General features: G+C 58.2%; 2 protein-coding genes across 2 annotated transcripts; one reads left to right on the top strand and one right to left on the bottom strand.

Annotated features, from left to right (window-relative positions):
• Positions 1–1,501: 1,501 nt before the first annotated feature.
• On the top strand, positions 1,502–15,201 carry CABLES2 (Cdk5 and Abl enzyme substrate 2). The gene is made up of 10 exons (XM_064276318.1): positions 1,502–1,953; positions 7,708–7,779; positions 7,943–8,035; positions 9,455–9,532; positions 10,827–10,935; positions 11,442–11,607; positions 11,977–12,080; positions 12,465–12,571; positions 12,668–12,872; positions 13,000–15,201. The coding sequence occupies exons 1-10, from the start codon at positions 1,502–1,504 to the stop codon at positions 13,138–13,140; spliced, it is 1,527 nt and encodes a 508-aa protein (XP_064132388.1). The 3' UTR covers positions 13,141–15,201.
• Positions 15,202–15,326: 125 nt separating this feature from the next.
• Positions 15,327–16,654, bottom strand: RPS21 (ribosomal protein S21). Its single transcript, XM_010601153.3, has 6 exons — positions 16,582–16,654; positions 16,303–16,365; positions 16,136–16,199; positions 15,928–15,999; positions 15,473–15,528; positions 15,327–15,389 (listed from the first exon to the last, which is right to left on the bottom strand). The coding sequence occupies exons 2-6, from the start codon at positions 16,350–16,352 to the stop codon at positions 15,380–15,382; spliced, it is 252 nt and encodes an 83-aa protein (XP_010599455.1). The 5' UTR covers positions 16,353–16,365; positions 16,582–16,654; the 3' UTR covers positions 15,327–15,379.
• Positions 16,655–20,276: the final 3,622 nt, after the last annotated feature.

The raw sequence follows: 20,276 nt of genomic DNA, 5'->3' as shown, positions 1-20,276 counted from the left end.
GTGCATCCCGGAGCTGGAGGTCACTGCTTGCAGGAGGGCAGGACAAAACCAGGTCGGCTGCCCCATTTGCAGAACATTGCAGGAAGCGGAGTGCCCCCTGGGGAGGGCTGAGCGTGGTGACACAGCTGGTGTGCACCTGCCCCCTCACCAGCACAGAGCCCCTCCTCACTGGCATGCTTCGCAGCCACAGGCCCAGCGTTGGCCACTCACAGTTCTGCCATTCTGTATGGGGGCAGCTTGCCCACACCGCCAGAGGACTGAATTCCCAAGAGAACCTGAAGTCCAGGGATGTGTGGTGTGTGTGTGTGTTTTCTCACACATGTGCGCATGCACATGTGTGCAGTCTCTCAGCTGTTAGAAGTTACATTGATTTTTCTGGAATCAAATTAAATTAAACCTGTGTGCTGTACACATCTGCTTTGAAGGCCAGGCTCCCTGCAGCTGCCCACCTACACCCTCTAGTCCCATTTGGCGGGTAAGGAGCTCCCTGGAGGGGTGGTAGTGGCCAGGTGGGGTGAAGGCTGAAAGCCCACGTCCTGTGTCTGCAGGCTGGAGTAGTGAGACCTCCACCTCCCCCCACCACCCATGAGGGCTGTATGTCCAGTAAAGAGGGTGATTGCAGTGAAGGGGGTAGGGGTCCAGCTTGCCGCCCTAGAGCCGAGGAGGGCACCTGAGAGGGGTGGGAAGTGAAACAGAAGTGCCCTTAGCCCAGGCGGTGGGAGCGCTGGTCAGGCAGGCCGCGCCTACCATTGATCCGGACAGAGCCCTGCATCTGTATTGATTTCTCACCACTACGGTAATTAAGCTCTCACTGCGTGCCAAGAACCTTGCACCCTTCAAGCAAGGCGTCTTCACAGCGCCCTACAAGGAGAGTCTTGTTATCATTCCCATTTTACAGATGAGAAACCTGAGGCTCAGAGAGGTCCAGCAGGTTACCCAAGGTTTCTCAGTGAGGGGTGAGCTCAGGACTTAAACCTGGACAGCCCTATGAGAGGGCGGTTAGAGGGAGCCACAGCGTCCTGGGCCTTTGTAGGTGGCGCCGAGAGCAGACACAATTTACACACACACTGGAGGGTGGCGGTGCGCTGGCCGCTCCCCCTCGCCCCCACCCCTCCGGGGTACAGCCGGGTCCGGAGCTTAACAATGCGGGTTCGCCCGAGGTTGACCACGAACCAGATGCCACCCAGCTACGGGGTCAGGGCGCCGGCGCCCGCGGTCGCAGCTTCCAAGGCGGGGACTCGAACCCTCTGTGCAGTCCTTCGTTCGGCCCCAGGCCAGGCCCCGCGGGACCGCCGGGCGCGCGACTACGCTCTCTCGGGACGCGACTGAACTGTCTCTAGGACCCAGGGGAGCCGCCCCCAAGCACGGCAGCCCAGCCAGGGGGCCCGGCAGGCCAATGGGCGGGCGTTACGGCCGGTCATTTGCATGTCGGCGCGCCGCGGCCAATGGGCGGAGGGCGTGCGCGCGCCCGCGCGGGCGGTGGCGGCGGCTCAGTCGGAGGATGGCCGCGGCCGCGGCGGGTGGAGCCACGGGCCCGGCCTCGGCCGCCCCCCGGCCCGCCGCCCCCGCCGCCCTTCGCCCGGGCCCCGCCGAGGTCCCGATCCCCGGCCCCACTGCCAGGGCCCCGCCGCCGGCGCTGCGGAAGCGCGGGGACTCGCGGCGCCGCCAAGCCGCGCTCTTCTTCCTCAACAACATCTCGCTGGACGGGCGGCCGCCGAGCCTGGGCCCGGGCGGGGAGAAGCCGCCGCCCGCCGAGGCCCGCGAGCCGCCCGCGCCGCCCGAGCCCGAGCCCGGCGCCCGCGCGGTCCCGCCGCCGCCCCCTCTGCCGCCGCTGCCCGGCCCGCCAGGGCCCCCCGCTGCGCCCCCCGCGCCCCCGGCCAGGGCCGCCCCCCAGAGCCTGCTCAGTCCCACTCAGGTGGTCGCCGGCCTGGCCCTGGACATGCAGCGCCAGAGGTGAGTGGGGCAGGCACCTGGGTCAGAGTGGACAGCCCAGGACTGGGGGGTCAGGGCCATCCCGTGTTGGACAGGCCAGGACTCAGGAGTCAGGGTCGCCTGGGTACCTGTCAGCCCAGGACTTGGGTATCGGGGTCATCTGGGTCCCCATCAGCCCAGGACTCGAGGGCCAGGGTCACCTGGGTCCCCCTCAGCCCAGGAACTGGGGTCAGGTCACCTGTGGCCCTGTTAGCCCAGGAATTGGGGGTTAGGATCACCTAGGGTCCAGACAGCCTGGGACTCAGGAGTTGGGATTACCTGGGTCTCCATCAGCCCAGGACTTGGGGGTCAGTGTCACCTGGGTCCCCATTAACCCAGAATTTGCAGATCAGGGCCACATGGGGCCCGGTTAGCCGAGGACTCCGGCATCAGGGTCACCTAGGATCCAGACAGCCTAGGATTCCGGAGTTGGAGTCACCTGGTGTTCAGACCCTGGTGGCCCAGCGGTTAAGAGCTATAGCTACTAACCAAAAGCTCTGCAGTTGGAATCCACCAGGCGCTCCTTGGAAACTCTATGGGGCATTTCTACTCTGTCTTACAGGGTCGCTATGAGTTGGAATCAAGTCGACAGCAATGGGTTTGGTTTAGAGTCCAGACAACTCAGGGGTCAGGGTCACCTGAGGCCTTCTCAGCCCAGGACTTGGGAGTCAGGGTCACCTGAAATTCAGATAGCCCAGAACTCAGGGGTTGGGGTCACCTGGGGGTTCTGTCAGCCCAGGACTTGGGGATCAGGGTCACCTAGGGTCCAGACAGCCCAGAACTTGGGAGTTGGGGGTGGCCTGGGGCCTGTCAGCCCCGTGGACATGAGTGATAGGGTCAAGGTCCTCTTAATTCTCTCAGCTCCTGGATGTAAGGGTCAAGGTTTTGTTGGTTCCCTGAAAGTGGATTTCAGGATTCCCTCAGCCCCTACACCCCCCGCACAGGGGTCAGGTCTCCTCAGGCCCTATCCATTCTGGATGCTCCCCCTGCATCCCCCCACCCCTGCCTGCAGGGACTCCTCCCTCCTCTGCCACAAGTGCTAGTCTGGGGTCCTGACTTGGCATGGGAGCCATGGCCTCTTCCCCGACAGGAGTGAGGACTCCGCTCCTCTCTGTGGCTGCTGAGAGTCACAGCCCAATGAGGGGGTGAATAAGGGGCCGTTGCAAGGGCCATTGGAGTACTGGGGTCAGTGTTTTTAAGGAAACTGAGGGACTCAGGTGAGTGTGGTAGTTTGAGCCCGGCTCTGGGAAAAGACCAGGTCCTATGTGGCCTTGAGCAAGTTCCTCAGCCTCTCTGAGCCTCAGTTTCGTGCTCCATGGAGGGGGTTCCTGTTAAGCACCGCCCACATGAGGAGACTGATGTGAGGGTCCGGTGTGTGGTGAGGGCTCTATGGGACATGGCAGTGGCCGAGGTGAACACAGCCTCGGCACCATGAGGTGGCCCAGGGAGGGCTCGAAGCTCAGCTGCTGGAAGAATCTGAATCTCACACCTGGGTCCAACCAGTGTCTTTACTACGAGGACTTATTTTCACTTTGCCTCAGTGGTGACTTGGCGCCCAGGAGCAAGCTGAGTTTCCTAGGCTTCATTTATCTTTCCTGGGCAAGGCTGACAGCGGAGAGAGGGTACCATCCGTACAGCCAGGGACCTTCGGAGATCACAGCAAACACTGGCCTGCAGGGGATGGGGGGAGTGGCCCTGTACAGGGGAGATACCTCACCACTTGGGGGCTGGTGAAGAGAGGGTCTGAGAAGAGGCTTGGGGCTTTAGCACAGATGTGGGGCCCTCTAGGTCGGGGACCACTTAGCTTTCCAGAAGCCACCGAGTGCCTGTCCAAATCCAATTGATTTTGGCTCAGCCTAGCAGCTGGCAATTTGTTTATAACCCCAATTTGGGGGCTCTTGCAGTCTGGCTGGAAAACAGCTGCAGGCGAGTGGCCTGGTCAGAGCTTAGAGGCAGTTCCCTAATGCTGGCCAGGTGAGCCCCAGCTAGCCTGCTCCTGGGCCCTTTCCTGTGGGAAACACAGGGCTCCCTTGGACCTCTGCCCAATGTTTCAGGACACAGTGGTTGAGTTCTGCCTGCCGGGACTTCCTGAGACTGGGCACCCAGCACCACTTCTCCACTGGACAGATGGATGCAGGGCTGAGGGGCACCAGGCACTGGCCGAGCATGTTGTTGCCCACTGAGCTCAGGACTAAGTGCACACGGATTTCCTGGCAGTGCCTGATTCGAATTTTGTTGGGGCCAAAGCTTTGGGCAGCCCACGGACAAATGTGATCATTTCCCCAAGGCTGCACATCTATCCCACATTGTCTGGTCCTGTTTGCAAGGCCATGTCAGCCCGCCCTTGCTGGCCAGAGCCTCTGCACCAGCCCAAGGCAGGTGCAGATCCTCCCTCCCGCCTTGGCCTCTGCTGGCTACTCTCTTCCTCCTGGCATTTTTTTCAGTTACAAAGTAGAGGGGTTTATAAATACTAGAAACATTGTTTAATAAATAGTATTTCCGTTTTTTCAGTTACAAAGTAGAGGGATTTATGAACACTAGAAACATTTTTTAATAAATAGCTTTCTCTTCCTCTCTGTGCCTGTTTCAGGGTGAGTGGACCCATCACAAAGCGGGTGGCCGCCTTGCCCCCAGCAGCCTCCCATGCCCTGGGTCCTTCTCCTATGAGGTCAGAGGCAGACCACCCCAGGCGGTCGCTGCCACGTCATTGAGGCAGATGACCTCTTTGTCCCTGTGGCTTTAACGTGACTCACCAGAAGAGGGTTTCCTAGGACTCAGGGAGTTTCCCCCTCCCCAGGCGCCCAGGGTGGGGGTGCCGTGTCTGTGTGTCTGGGTGAGTATTATCAAGATAGTAGGAAGCCCAAGCTGCATTCTTTCCAAAGGTCGTTTTTGGTTTTTTACTGTTTTTTAAATTGAGGTATAAAACACCCCCAGTGGGGATGTGCTGTGTGCAAGGCTTCGGGTACAGATCAGTGGGTTTATACACGTACACCCCTATGTCATCACTGCACCAGCTCAGGAGACAGGACACCTGCCAGAGATTCTGCAGATAGCCCAGCGTGTCTTGTGGCCGAGCAGACAAGTTTCTGTAGGGCTGGTGCTGGCATAGGGTCAGCGTCTGGGGATGCTCTGGCAGGGAGGGCGGCTCAGGCAGACCTGGCCTGTGACTGTGCATGGCTGTCCTGGGCACTTCAGCCACCCTGGTGGGTATTTTAAGGTCACAACAGTCCTCCTCCTTGGGAGTGTCTCGTGTGCCTTCACTAATGGAAGTGCCCCCTCACCACCACCCTTAACCTCGACAATGACTGGTGCTCTGTGGTTGTTTTACGTGGCCAGCCTGACAAAGGCTGGGCCTGAAACTCCTGCCAGTGTCGGAGTCCTGTTCTGACGGCTGGAAGGGGCAAGGGTCCTGCGGGTTAGGACTCGGGCTGTGGCCTGACAGGCAGTGTTTCTCTCTCATTCGCTGGCACTGAGGATGTTGTGTGGCTGCCTTCAGAGTGTGAGGACTGCTCCTCTCCCAAATGTGGACTTTCCCATTTCCAGAATGTTCCGCAGCCAGTACGCTGCTGTCACTGCTCTTCCCCTCCCTCCACCCACATCTCGCTGCGTGGGGACCACTGTCTGTTTACACTGGCCTGGGAGTGAGCAGATGTGAGCGCACGCGCTTTGTCTCTCTCGCTGTTTTTTTCTCCCTCTCTCTGTCTCTCTCTGTCTGTCTCTCACTCTCTTGCCCTCTCACACTCTTTTTCGCTCTGTCTCTTGCTCTTTCTCTGTCACTCTCTGTCTCTCACACTGTCTCTGTCTTTCTCACACTGTCTCTTGCTCTCTCCTTTCAATGGGTGTTATCTACTAGCGCCTTCTGGAGGCCATGATCCAGGATTTCTATTCTCCTAGGGCTGCCCCCTAACTACCCTTCTTGGGATAGATCCACTGGCCCAAAACTATATGACAATCTCTCAGTAATTGACTGTTGAAGCCTAATGCTTTCCAAAACACAGCAGGCCTGCAAAAGTGTGGCCTTGTGTCCCTGGGGCCCCAGGTCCTGCCCTGAGCGTCCTTCCTCCACAAACAGCAGTTCCTGTGGAGCGGGAAGGCAAGGGGAAAGCCCTGGCCTGTAACTGAGAACATGTGGCGTCAGCATCTTCAGAGAACATCCATGGAGTGGAAACAGGGTTCAGAAACATCCCCCGAGCAGAAAGGCAGTGTCATCCAGGGCTGGCGAAGTTGGGACAGTGCCAGGCGGGGCTCAGGCTCGGAGGGGCGCAGCTCCACCAGCAGCCAAGGCATAGATGTGGGAGCCGCCACCTGGGGCTGAGCCTTGGCTTCCCCACCTGTAAAATGGGGTGGTAACTACTATAGAGTGGCTGTGAGGACTGAGCCTCTATATAAGGTGCCTACAAGGAAGGAAGGTAGAAGGAGATCACAAAGCAAATGGTCTGAGACCACGGGAGCCAAGCTAGATGCCAGCAAAGGGAAAGGGCATCACTTCCACGGTGACTAGGACACAGCCAGGTGAACGGGCCAGCCGAGGAGGCCAGGCGGCACAGGGCATGGGGCCGCTGATGCAGCGGGACAGGCCTTTGGGGGCTCTGCCACTGGGCTGGATGCCTGTAAGCACAGTCCCAGGAGTGGGGAAGCCACAGTCTCACCTGGGTAATTATGACCTAATGAACCTCCAACAATGTACCAGAGCTGTCGCCTGGGGCCTCCTCTGGGCTCAGCCCTGTGGGGCACACACAGCTTTCCTATGGGGCACACATGGCCGGCCTGAGATGGTCCCCTCAGCTCTACAAGACTGTGCGGTCTGCCTGCTGTCCCCCATTTTGGGTCAGCCCTCATCTGGCCCCACCCGGGCCTCTTAGGACCCCCTACCTGTGGCTGATCTGCTGTCCTCTCCCCACTGCCGTGCCCCCTTCCTTCAGCCCTCTCGGTCCTGCTGGCCTAGCCACCCCAGTGCAGAGCTGCCCGCCTTCTGTATTCCCACCACCCCCAACACCCCCCTTTGGCCCTGCTTCTTGGCCTGGGTCTGGGCCTACAGCCCACCCTCCACAGCCTGGCCAGGCTAGTCTCCGGACCCTCTCCACAGAATAGAAACCCCTCTGTCACCCCCTGAAGAGGACCCTTGTTTCCTGGCCTCCTCCCTCCATCCAGCCCTTGCATGAAGGACCCAAGCCGAGCGTGGGCCAACCCCCTACCCCCACCCCCATCATGTCTGAGGTCCATGGGGCCCTCCCCACCCCCCCAGAACTCTCATCTGGGGACCTTCTGCTGCATCCAAGGCCCAGGTTCGGGTACAGTCCCAGGTCTGTGCCGCCCAGAGGCATTGGGGTCCAGGTGGTCGCACGGCCCATCCTCTGAGATGGGGTCGAGGCCAGCAAGGTCAGGGCAGGGTGTGACGGCAGTCCAGCATTGGCTGCAGTTACTTCTCTCTTGAGCTTTAGTTTATTCTCAACCAGCTTGTGTTGCTTTTACCATTTAAGAGACATAAATCGTATTGTGTTAGTAACTTAAAATAAGGATGTCACAGTGGGAAGGGCAACCCTTCCCTACAGCACTGCTCCACTGAGTCTCCGGTCTGAAACACCTCAGCCCCACGGACCACCCTTCCCATCATAGAGCAAGCACGGTGGCACCTTTGGGAGAATGTGCTCTCTCAGAGATGTGTTGGCAGCATTGTCTGCCGTCTCTGGTTACAAGGCCTCCCTGACTCCGTGCCCTCCCTGTGCATCTTCACAGACGGCGCATCACCTCCCAGCGCTGCTCCCTGGAGTTCTTGGAAGACATGGTGGGGTGTGCCTCGGTGCAAAGGTACCTTCCTCACCACGGCCCCCATGCGTGCCCACGTCTGCATCCACCACCCTCACCCACACCTGCATCCTTTCCTGAGTCCACACCCCAAGGCTCCACGTGCTCAGGCTGCACTGCCCCCTGGAGGCCAAGGGAGAGAAGTGACCTGCTTTTTACCTTGCAGAACCAAAAACATATCCGGGTCCCCGAGACATAAAGGCCTGAAGAAGACCCACTTCATTAAGAACATGAGGCAGTATGACACCAAGAGCAGCAGGTAGTGCCGCACAGCGCCCAACGGAAGGCTCTGGGGCTGGCCCCCGGGGAGCAGGCCTGGGTCCATGGGGTTCCAGTGCAGGGCTCTGACGCCATCATGGTGGAGGAGGAAGCCACATTTGCAGGGGCTGCAGGACCCACTGAGCCTCCCGGGTTTCTTCAAAGTCAGCCTCTGTAAAGGATGCCCCTTCCTCCAGGTCCTGAGGCACCTGCTCTCCAGGGCCCGCCTGCACGTCTGATAGAAGAAGGGACATCCCCGACTGCCCCTGCCTTTGCCTCCTCTCTTGTTAGCATGGTGTCCGCAAGTCCATGGCTCGTCACAGCGCCTATCCTCCCAGAATCCGGGGTGCAGGCCTCCAGTGTCAGCTGAGGGACCTCAATACATGGGGACAGGCTTCCCAATGGCTTGATTGTCCATTTGAGTCAGAGGGCGGTTAGCTAAAATCTGAAACAAGGTGGCCCACTCGGTGCAGCTTGGCGCCCAGCTGTTCCTTGACACAGCACAAGTGCCCTGGGGGGGTACACATTCCCGCCACCCACACCCACCCAAGGTCATGCTGCAGGCGCCCTCCCAGGCCTTTGCAGGGTGAGTGCTGGTTTCCATGGTGACTGGATCTGGACAGATGCTACCTCGCCCAGTTCCATCTCAACACATAACTGGCTTGGTATCTGCCACGCCGAGGAGCCCCACCTGAAAAAAGGGGTAGAGAGAGGAATCCTTGTTGTCCCTTGGTGTTGGTGCCCCTGTCCAGACCATGGCTGGGTGGGCAGGCAAGAGCCAGACCCAGAGAAAGTGAGAACATGGTTCCAGCTGCAGGACTCTGGGCCCGGCAGCTGGGGCTCGAGGGGAGGGCCTCACGACCAGCTTGGTGCTGGATGAGGGGTGGGCAAAGTTCAGGCCCTGGAGCTGCCCTTGGCCTCCCGTCCCACTCAGTCTTCTCCCCACTCCCACCAAGACCTGGGTCCTGAGGTACAAGACCTCACCCTGTCTGCAACGTGGGCCGGGAGGACGCCTTCCTGGGTGTCGGGGCCATGCCACACAGGGCAGAGCACAGGTCTGGGATCCGTGCTCCATTGAGATGCTTTATGGGATGCCTCTAGGGAATCCGGCCTCAGGGCTCTGGGCCTGGGACCTGGCCTGCACAGCCCAGGGGCTGATCCATCCAGGCGCACTCCGCCCAGATGCTTTTGCTGTACCTGCCGCACACTCCTCACCACCCCCCTCCAGGGCCCCAAAAGCCCCTCAGGCCCCTCAGACCCAGGTTTATATCTTAAAAGTGAGAGGTCTGTTTACCGTTCAGGCAGGGAAGAATTTCTCATTGGAAGTGCCCGCACCTCTACAAGCAGCTTATCCCCACACCCTTGCCCCCTGGCCTACCCTGCTGTGCCCAGTCCTGACTCCCCTGCCCCCCACCTGCAGGATTGTGCTGATCTGCGCCAAGCGGTCCCTGTGTGCGGCCTTTTCAGTCCTGCCCTACGGAGACGGTCTGCGGGTCAGGTGAGTGTACGTCACCTGCATGTCCCCTCCATAGACTCCAGTGCAGTGGGTCCCCTTGAGCCCAGCAGCGGGCACCCATGAGAACAGACTGAGGGTGTGAGATACTTTGGCAGGGCTGTCTTCCCAGACCCCCATCCCTCATTGCAAGCCTGCAGCTGGGAGCGACCGCAGGTGGCTCAGCCGAAGCTCCTCGGACACTAGGTGGACATTAGGGGCCTCGTTCTTGGAGAAGCCAAGTGTGCACATTCTCGTGCAGGTGACCGTGGGTTTCCTCCACCTCCTGTGGAAGCAGCCCTGTCGATTGTGTCTGGCGCAGTTTATGGGAGAAGGAAGCACTGTTCGGGCATGGGGGCGGCACTGTGCATGGCCTGGGATGACAGTAGTTGATGGTCAGAACCCGCCCCCACCCCTTCATGGGGGAGAACAGCCACTTCCCAGGGCCTGCATGTTCAGGGGCCACACGCTCGTCACAGCAGACGTGGCGGGTGTCCCGAAAGGAGGGTCTGCTCCCAGCTACGGTGGCCTCGAGGCTGAGAACCCAGACGGTGCTCAGGCCTGCCTCGATCCTATCCTAACAGGAAGAGAAGGGGTGGGGCTCCTCTGGATGCTCTGTGTGACCCGCAGCTCAGCTGCTGCCTGGGTGGAGGGCGAGTGAGCAGCGCCCAGGCCCACTGTGGGCAGACATGGCCTCAGCTCCCCCACCCCCTACCCCCTACTCTGTATGCGGACCCCGGGGCCCCAGGTCCTCCACCCCACCTCCGTGTATGGATCCCGCTGCTCCAGCTCCCCTATCCCCCCCCATGTGCAGACCCCACAGCCCCAGCTCCCCCACCCCCCACGTATGAGCCCTGTGGCCCCAGCCCCCCCCCACTCCATGTACGGACCCTGCAGCCCCCACTTCCCCACCACCTCCATGTACAGACCCTGTGGCCCCAGCTCCCCCGCCCCCCTCTGTATACGGACCCTGTGGCCCCAGCTCCCCCGCCTCCCTCTGTATAGGGACCCTGTGGCCCCAGTTCCCCCCCCGTGTACGGACCCTGCGGCCCCCACCACCACCCCACCCCACCCCACCCTGTTCTGTGTACAGACCCCATGGCCCCAGCTCCCCCCCTACTCCATGTAGAGACCCCTATGGCCCCAGCTCCCTTACCCCACCCTCTGCTCTATGTGCAGACCCTGTGGCCCAGCTCCCCCCTCCGACTTCGTGTAGGGATTCCCACGGCCCCAGCTCCCCCACCCCACCCCCCGCTCTGTGTGCAGACCCTGCGGCCCCAGCTTCCTCCGTGCCTTGCAGTGACCTGAGGGTGGACAGCCAGAAGCAGCGGCACTCGTCTGGCGGCGTCTCCGTGTCTTCTGAGATGGTTTTTGAGTTAGAAGGCGTCGAGCTGGGTGCAGATGGAAAGGCAAGAGTCCTCACAGGCTGGCGCAGTTGGGGTTGGTGGGAAAACACGTTATGGGGTCTTTTCATGTTAATTTTGTGAAGTGCCAGGGAGCGAGGGGAGGCAAGCCGCCAGGCTCCTGTGATCTCAGCAGCTCACTGCAGCAGGTGTGCCACCATCGTCCACTTTGTGAGCTGCGTGGCCACCTCCAGACCAGGTCTCCTGCATACCGGTGGGCAGAGGTCACGGGCTTCACATGGGAGCCCACTACTATGCTATAGACCCCAGATAAGGGATAGCCATTGTGGCATTCTGTAATGCTCTTGGCACACGAGAATGCTCACGTCAAAGGCATGTGCAGCGTGGTGCTCAAGGCTGCCCTGGAGCATTACTGGGACTGTGTCCTCCCTTCTCGGCATGGGACATCCATGCGTCCGAACAGGGCTGTGGTCCTGACACAAGGGGACAAGTCACAGAGCCTGTCTTCATCTCTGGTCTCAGGACTGAGCCTAATGCACTTCTCTCTCCAGGTCGTGTCTTACGCCAAGTTCCTGTACCCCACCAACGCCCTGGTCATACCCAAGACCGACGGCCATGGCCTTTCAGGCCAGCCTCGGCCCAGCGTCCCCCGGGCTCTGCCAGGATCGAGATACAAGCCTGGCCCCACCAAGTCAGCACCAGCAGGCACAGAGCTAGGTAGCTGGCGGGCCTCTGGCCACAGCCTTCCCTGTGTGGGGGCAGAGGGACAGCGGCGGCCAGGCCTGGTGTGTGGGGCAGGGGCAGGAGCTCTCTAGGAGATAAGTGACTCTCGGTGGAGCAGCTGACCCTGAGCTTGGCAGTGGGGCCACCCTGCCTGAGGACTGCTCTCTGCCCACCCTCAGGCCCTCCCAGACCCTGAGCACTCCACTCCCCTTGCTGTCCCTGGGTGGTTTTGAGTCTGTGGTGCCCTCAGCCTCCGACACACCTCACTGCAACAAGCAGGGTTTCCATTGGAGGCTTTGGTTTGTAAAGCCAGGCGGGCAGAGCCCTAGTGCCCAGTGGGCTCAGGCTGCCCTCTGCCCCCAGGGAACGATGCTAATGACACCCTTGAGTACAACCCCAACCTCCTGGATGACCCACAGTGGCCATGCGGCAAGCACAAGCGTGTCCTCATCTTCGCGTCCTACATGGTGAGCACCGTGCCCGGCAAGCCAGGCAGCCACTGGGCCACACACCCCACAGCTGCAGCCTATGCACGCAGACAGGGATGGGGGCAGGAGCAGGGCATGGGATGATGTCGCCGCCCCTCCTGTACCCAGGCCGGCCAGGCTAGAGGCCCAGCTTAGCCACTGCAGGACAGGCCTATACCTAGCAGCCTGGGGCCACACCAAGCCACGCCACAAGCGGCATGGCAGGCCGCAGGGCGGCACTGCAGCCCACAGTGCAGACAGCTTGGCCCTACCTCGAGTGTGCCGGCCAAGAGGCGCAGGCTCTGGTCACCTTCAGAAGGCGATTCGGGAGGCCGTGCGAGGGGCCAGCCTGTGAAACGAGCCAACCCACATGCTCTGTCGCAGACCACAGTGATTGAGTACGTGAAACCCTCGGACCTCAAAAAGGACATGAACGAGACCTTCAGGGAGAAGTTCCCACACATCAAGCTCACGCTGAGCAAAATCCGGAGGTAAGGGGGGCAAGGAGATGCCCCCGCCCGCCACGCAGGGGTTGGTGGGGCTGCAGGGCCTGGGGCCCGGGCTCAGGCCGGCGTGTCTGCGTGCAGCCTGAAGCGGGAGATGCGCAGCCTCTCGGAGGAGTGCAGCCTGGAGCCCGTGACCGTGTCCATGGCCTACGTGTACTTCGAGAAGCTTGTGCTACAGGGCAAGCTCAACAAGCAGAACCGCAAGCTGTGCGCTGGCGCCTGCGTGCTGCTCGCTGCCAAGATCAGCAGCGACCTGCGCAAGAGCGAAGTCAAGCAGCTCATCGACGTGAGTGCGTGGGCCGGCCAGGGTGGGTCGTGAACCCGACGCGTCTCATGTCTGCCGAGGCTGGTGCCCGGGCCCAGCGTAGTGATGTGACCATCCCACGTGACCGTTCTTCTCTTCTCCCCTGCAGAAGTTGGAAGAACGATTTCGGTTCAACCGACGGGACCTGATCGGGTTCGAGTTCACTGTGCTGGTGGCTCTGGAGCTTGCCCTGTACCTGCCTGAAAGCCAGGTGTTACCTCACTACAGACGCCTCACCCAGCAGTTCTAGACACGGCGCTTCTGCCTGGCAGCAGCCCTGTCCTTCCTGGCCGAAGCCTGCAGCTGCCCAGGTGTGGATGCGGCGCCAAAGCCCAGGTGCACACCACAAGGTCCACGCACCACCCGGCGCCTTCCCTGCCCCTCATTTACCCACTTTGCTTTCACTCCAAAGTGACCACGTCTCCCACACATTTCTAGGAATTTTCCTGGGTTTTTCGTGAACAAAATGTGGGTTTTGGTTAGTTTTTCATGGGCCTGAGCCCGGCTGGGCTGGTGCCAGGACCCTTGCCTACACGGCAGGTGGATTCTGACGGTGGCCGGGCTTCCCCTTCCTGTACTGGCAGCCTCCGGCCGCCTGTCGGGAGCCCTCTACCAGCATCTCCGGGGAGGTCTGGATCTCCAGGCCTTCCAGAGCAAGCTCAATTGCTCTAGTTTAACTTATTTGAGCATTAACGCTCGGACCTCTGGTTTCTCAATGAACTCCTGAGGGCCGGCCTGCCTCCCAGGCCGCCACACACTGGCCCTCCTGCCCAGCTCAGCCCCCTGGTATCCTTTTGCCTCCAGCATCCAGATAGGGTTCCTGACAGAGCTCAGGTGAAGCTAACAAGACCGACCTCCTGACCTTAGCCTCGTTTTTACTCCTGGACTTCCGTTCTTCTGAGCATCGTGACACTGCAAAATCCCTCCTGAGGCCCCGTGTGCTGCCAATCCGAACTTGCAGCAGATGGTAGCTCACACCTTATGTGAGAACCCGCCTTCTGTCCTGGTGCCAGGGAAACCCACGTAACCTGCATAAAACCTGTCTCCACTCTGGACTTTAGGAAAACAACTGCGACTGCTGGTTCTCCGTTCCTGATTTTCCCAAACAATATTGTAACTGAGAAAGATAATGTATTTATTATAATTTGGGATAGGGTTCTGTGGCTCTTTTTTAAGAGAACAAAAATGTGTTAAATGAGGTCTGCTAACATTAGAACTTAAACACTGATACTTGACCCAGAAGTGAGGGGGTTCTCCTGCTGCCGACCAAACCTCCACACCCCCCACAGCATCCACCACAGCCGGCACAAAGTGGCCCAGGCAGTGGCCTCAACATTCCCTGCAGGCCTGTGCTGGGTAGCTACGGCTCATCCGCTGCCCCTGCAGACAAAGTCCTTCAGGTGCTGACTTGGTGTGGCCTGCGCGCCTGCTTGCTGCCCCTGTGGATCACTCTGAGGAGAAGACTGTCACACTTTTGTCTTCACAGGCTGGCTGGTCTCAAAAAAACATGCATTTCAGCTTGGCCAGACCCACAGCTGCCCTTTACCCTGTGTATCACCGGCGAGGGCTCCTGGATGACCCCCCCAATACATCACATCCATGTTTGTGTGGACTGGTGCTTCTGCTGAAGTGAGATGCCAGTTGTCACCACCATCAGCAATTCAGCTGAGACCCCCAGCAGAGGTGCACCTGCTTCATTGGTCAGCTCAGCTGGCCAGCCTTCCACTCGGCCCCAAAACCAGTAACCGGCAGGAATACAGTGGGAAGCCACAGAACAGAGAACAAAACTGAGACATCCAGGACAGGAGGGCTGGACCATGGATGCTGCTAAAATGTGTTGTCATCTCAGTAACTCCATGTTACAGACACTGAAGGACCTCCCATTTACAGCCTAGCCTTGGGATGCGTGTCCTCTCAGGCATTTCTAGACTGGCAGAGTGGCTGGCAAACGAAGTAATTAAGCTTCTGTATTTATGGTCAGAGTTTTTTACCAAACTCTTCCCCTCCGTGTATTTATCCTTAATGCCAAGAGCTGCCACCACATGGTACTGAAAACTTAACTGCAACAAAACAGTCAATACTTAAACCAAAATTACGCTGGAAACGTCACCCTGGAGAACAAGTCCAGATGTGTGACCTGTGGGTAAGGTGTTTGCTGGGCTTATGGCCAGAGGGACCCCAGTTGGTGCTGCCCGGCCGCCAACACCTCCTGTGTAAATGACCATGTGGATCTCAGGATATTGTAGCTGTTTGTCGTATCTGTCTTCAAAGGGGTAATGAATTTGTTTTGAAATAAAAGATGGTTTTGTTACACACTAGTCTGTCTTGTTTCAGGGTGCACTGCCCACTCGTTGCTCCACAAATGTGAGCCCCAGCCCTGCTCCCTCCAGAGAGGAAAGGACGTGCCTGCAGGCATAAATGAATGACTAACACACATGGAGTTTTACTCTTTATTTACGACAAATACTCCATACCCGCGACTCTTTCCATCAGAAGTTCCTAGAAAAGGGGAGAAAGACAGCTTTACACACACCATCTGGAGAAGCCTTAGGTCTCTACGCCCAAATGGGACCCCCTCTTACTTTGAGACAATGCCATCAGCCTTGGCCAGCCGGAGAATGGAGTCATCTGACTCACCCTTTAAAACAAGAAATTTGTTTTGAGAATCTTTCTCCTGTACTACCTCAGATGACAGGCAGGACAACATGAACAGCGGAGCCCAGGGATTATACGTGTATTCCAGTTAACAGATGGAGATTGGAGATACCTCTCACACGGGTCTCATGCCTGGCTGGAGCACGGGAGGACCACAAGGCTCAGGTGGGGGCCCCCAGTTAATGGCAGGGTCCACCACCCACCTGTTTTCCCAGAACAACCCTTTCCTGGGAGCCTGGGCAGACACTGGAGACACTGCCACAAAGCAGGTTGGGATTCTGGAAACAACCCCTACTCCACCCCCTGCATGGCCTGAGGAAAGGGGACCTGGAAGGAGCCATGATACCAGGCCCTCCAGAGCAGGAGGCGCTGCAACACTCACCATCCTGCGGATGGCCCCACAGATGGCATAGGTCTTAAACTGGCCGTTGAACCTGCCGGTGACCTTGTCAACCTACAAACAGAATGGGGGTCACCAAGACCTAACCAGACCTGGAATTTCGGAAACTTCAATACCTTTGGGTCTTTGGCGGTCCCTCCCAGCGGGACCACCTTCCACCGAAGACCCGCAGGCCCAGCTCGGGGCTCACCTCGGCCACGTTCATCTGGATGGACGCGTGGTCCTTGGCGCCAATGATGCGATTGCTGGCGGAGCTGCGGGGAGACGGGGTGGGGGGGAGAAGACGGGGTCGGCGGGGGAGAGGGGATGGAGAGGAGGGGGCGGGGGGAGCCCGAGGGGCGGTGCGGGAGCGCTCACCACTTCCTCGGCACATACAGGTCCACGAACTCGCCGGCGTCGTTCTGCATGTCGAGGCCGTGCCTGCGAAGCCACCGCGCGGACCGTGAGGCCGGACCCCCGACCTCGCCGGGACCCAGAACCCGCCTCAGCCAATTCCGCCCCGGGCCCCGACTCAGGCCGGCCCGCGCGCGATGGCCTCCGCCCCGCTCCGGTCCCGCCCCGCGCCCTTGTCCCACCCCGCGCCCCGGCCCCGCTCCGGTCCGGCCCGGACGCCCAGTGCCCCGCCGAGCGGCCGACCTCAGGACACCACGCCGAGCGCGAGCAGAGAAAGGAAGCGGCGCGTCCCCCGGCAGCGGTATTGGCGCGCGGGGCGGGGCCTCGGGGAGTGCTTCCGGGTCAGGGGTGCGCTGCAGCGAGTCTGCGCAGAGCGGATTCGGACGCCGTGCGCCCTGACGTTGGTTTCATCCCCTGCCAGCACTCCTCGCCCTCGCGGGAGAGCGCATGCGCCCTCCTCCCCCGGCCCGCTGGCCTCGCGGGCCCCCGCGTGGAGACGCCGGCAGTATTTCACCCGGCGGGGAAGCCGCAGTGCCCGGGGAGGGGGGGCCCCAGGCCAGGCGACACAGCCGAGGGTGCCACACGGCATCGTGGATCTGCCCGCGTCTTCTGCCGAGACCCCACTCCTCACAGGGGACCCGCGACCTCGGAGCAGCGGCTTCACCGCCGCCAGGACCAGCGGGTGCCTTAGCCGACCCCCGCCCGCCCTGGTCCTCTGGGCTGTTGCGCATCCCCTTGTTTCCTCAGCTGGCGACCACGGGCACCCCCAAGCCGCGGTGCCAGCCGGCGACATGCCCGGGCCCACATCCATCAAACCCTACTGGAAGGGGGCTCTGGGCGCCGGTGGGCTGGAGACCCCGCGGGAGGGTCTGTCCACACTGCCCAGGTGCCTGCTGGTGACGTCCCCGTGCTCCAGTAGGCGAAGGGCACCCGGGATTCACGGAGGAGAGAAGCCGACAGCAGGCGAGAGCAGGAAGAGACGCTCAGCCCACCAGAGCTGCGAGTCACCACACGGGAACCTCATTTTTCACGAATTAGAATGGCAACACCGAAAAAGACAAACCCAGTGTCAGTGAGGGCCCGGCAGCAGAGTAGCTGTTCTGAAGGGCGGTTTGGCCATGTTCATCCAGACGCTGGAGGTGCATACACTTTGAACCCACAACCGACTCCTGGGAAATCAGGGGAGAGTGCCCCCAGTGTGTGTTCCCTAAAGCACAGAGTGGAAAGAGCCCTTGGGTCCCGGGGAGGCTGTGGCCTTGTTGCCAGGAGGAAGACCCCAGCGGGGGAGGGAGCGGCAGAGGTAGAAGCAAACACCTGGGGAAACCAAGACCCAAACAGGGAAGGAGCTTGGCCAAGCAAGTGTCAGAGCCAGGGCCTAACCCCACAGCCCTTGCCCTGCACCTCCACGTGCCCACCCAAGGACCACTCTTTGCCCCACCCTTCCCCAGTGGGCCACCACCCATTTGTGCATGGAGCAGTACGTAGAATCCTACACCAGGCCCGTTCCAGGGGCCAAGGGAGAAAATAGAAAAATTGCACACTGGGAGCTACCTTCCCAGAGTCCCTAAGCTAAAACATGTGCTTGGAACTTCCTCTTCCAGGTGAGACAGGACCCTTGAGGGCGGGCTCAGGTTGCCATGTTCATTGTGCCTCTCCCACAGGGACTAATGTCTGCCAGGCACTTTGCCCAGCCAACCCCTCCTGGTCCTACAAGTCTTAGCAATATGTCACTTTCCTGACCCGAGTTCACATCAGCTCACTCTGTTAAGGGCCCTTGAGCATCGACTTGTCCTCCTTCACATGCCTGCTGCTTATCATTAAGCACTCATTTGTGCAATTGTTTGGCTGAGGTCCTCTCCCCAGTAGACTGAGCTCCCTGGGATTGGAGCCGGGGCTGTGTCTGCTCATCCCTGTGGCTCCTGCCCCTAGCACTGCACACAGTAGAGGCACAAGGCACGAGTGTCGAGTCAATGCATGGACCATCCTCAGCCAGCTGCATGGTATCCTCTCTGAGTCACTGCCAACTTCACAACTGTGAGAGGATTTCACATCTGGGGCCAGCTGGAGCTGAGGCTGCAAGTCCCCTGGTCGCCTGGACACCAGGTGTTTGTGTGGGCAGCATGCCTGCTGTGGCTTCCACTGGACCCTAGTAACCAGCAACAGGAGTGAAGTCGTCACAGTCACTGTCTTTCAGGGAGGCCGCTCAGAGTTCGTGCATGTCCTGAGAGATGTGTGCTTTTTCCAAAACCACAGAATCTGTGCAGAGATGCCCTGTTTATGTTTGTGGTTGCACAGCTGGCCTGCCTGTCCACATCTGTGTGTGGGTCGGCCCAGCCAAGCTGGAGCCGGTCTCTGCACCTGGGAGTCCAGGGAGACAGAGGCAGCTAGAGTATGCACAGCAGGCACCAGAAGGTAAAGAACTGCAGAGAGGGGACCCCGGGATCTGCAGAGGGTTGTCCTCCAGTGTTCAGTAGAGTGCTGATCAGTGCTTTTCCTCAAGGCTGGGAAAGAGCCATCCTAAAGGATTACAGGGAACGGGACTGGTGCTCACGCAGTGCTGGGAATGGTACCTGTTTCCTTGAACCAGATTGGAAAAACCCATAATTCACAAGACATTGGGTAGAGTAGTCATGGAGACCTTTCCTCAGTAATGGGGAATAATTAGCCCTGGACTAAATGCTATACTGGTCCCACCTAACAAACTGTGAAAACAAGACCTGAAAGGATCAAGTTTTCAAGTAACTGTATTCCAGAAAAACAACTTAAAATGTATAAACACATTGCCGTCGAGTCGATTCCAACTCATAGCGACCCTATAGGACAGAGTAGAACTGCTGCCCCATAGAGTTTCCAAGGAGCGCCTGGTGGATTCAAACTGCCAACCTTTTGGTTAGCAGCCATAGCACTTAACCACTGTGCCACCAGGGTTTCAGAGCACAAAAACATCCAACATCTAACAAGGTAAAATTCACGATGTCTAACTTCAGTCAAAATTACCAGACAAAAAGAAGCAGGAAAATAGAGACCTAAAATGAAAAGAAAAAGCAATCAATGGAAACCGATCCAGAACTGATACGTTAGAATTAGTAGACAAAGACATTGTAACAGTTGTTATATATAACATATTCCATATGTTCAAAAGTTAAGAAATGGAAGCTATTTTTAAAAGGTTCAAATCAAACCTATAGAGATGATAGCTACAATATCTGAGATGAGAAAGACACTGGGTAGGATTAACGGTAAACATTGCAGAAGAAAAGATTAGTTAACTTGAAAGTATGGCAGTAAAATGGCAATAGGAACTATTAAATCCCAAAGTAAGCAAAACAAAGGGGAATGATAAAGATCAAAACTCAATAAAATAGAAAACAGAAAAACAATAGAACATATCAATAAAACCAAAAGCTAGTTGTTTGAGAAAAATGAATAAAATTATAAATCTCTAGGCAGACTGATCAAGACAGAAAAAGAAAAGAGGCAAATTACCAGTATCAGTAATGAGAGAGACGAAACCACTACAGATTCCACAGGTAATGAAAGGATACCAAAAGAATATTACGAACCATTTTATGCCTGCCAGTAAATTTGATAACATGGGTTAAATGAACACATTTCTTGAAAGACAGTTTTTCAAAGCTCACTCATGAAGAAATAGCCTGAGCAGCCCTGTATCTAAGAAATTGACTTTGTGGTTTAAAACCTTCCCACACAGTAAATTCCAGGAAAAAAAAAAAAACACATTTTAAGGAAGAAATAATATCAATTCTACACACATTCTTCCATAAAATTGAAGAAGACAGCATACTTACCAACTCAGTCTATGAAAAAATGAGGCCTACATTATCCTGGTACCAAAAATAGACAAAGACATTATAAGGAAATAAAACTATGGATCAATATCCCTGATGAACATAGATGCAAATATTCTAAACAAATTT

Source organism: Loxodonta africana, chromosome 24 (assembly GCF_030014295.1).
Source record: "Loxodonta africana isolate mLoxAfr1 chromosome 24, mLoxAfr1.hap2, whole genome shotgun sequence".
NCBI lineage: Eukaryota > Metazoa > Chordata > Mammalia > Proboscidea > Elephantidae > Loxodonta > Loxodonta africana.
The sequence above is the reverse complement of the archived record's forward strand: the minus strand, read 5'-3'. Positions and strand labels throughout refer to the sequence as shown.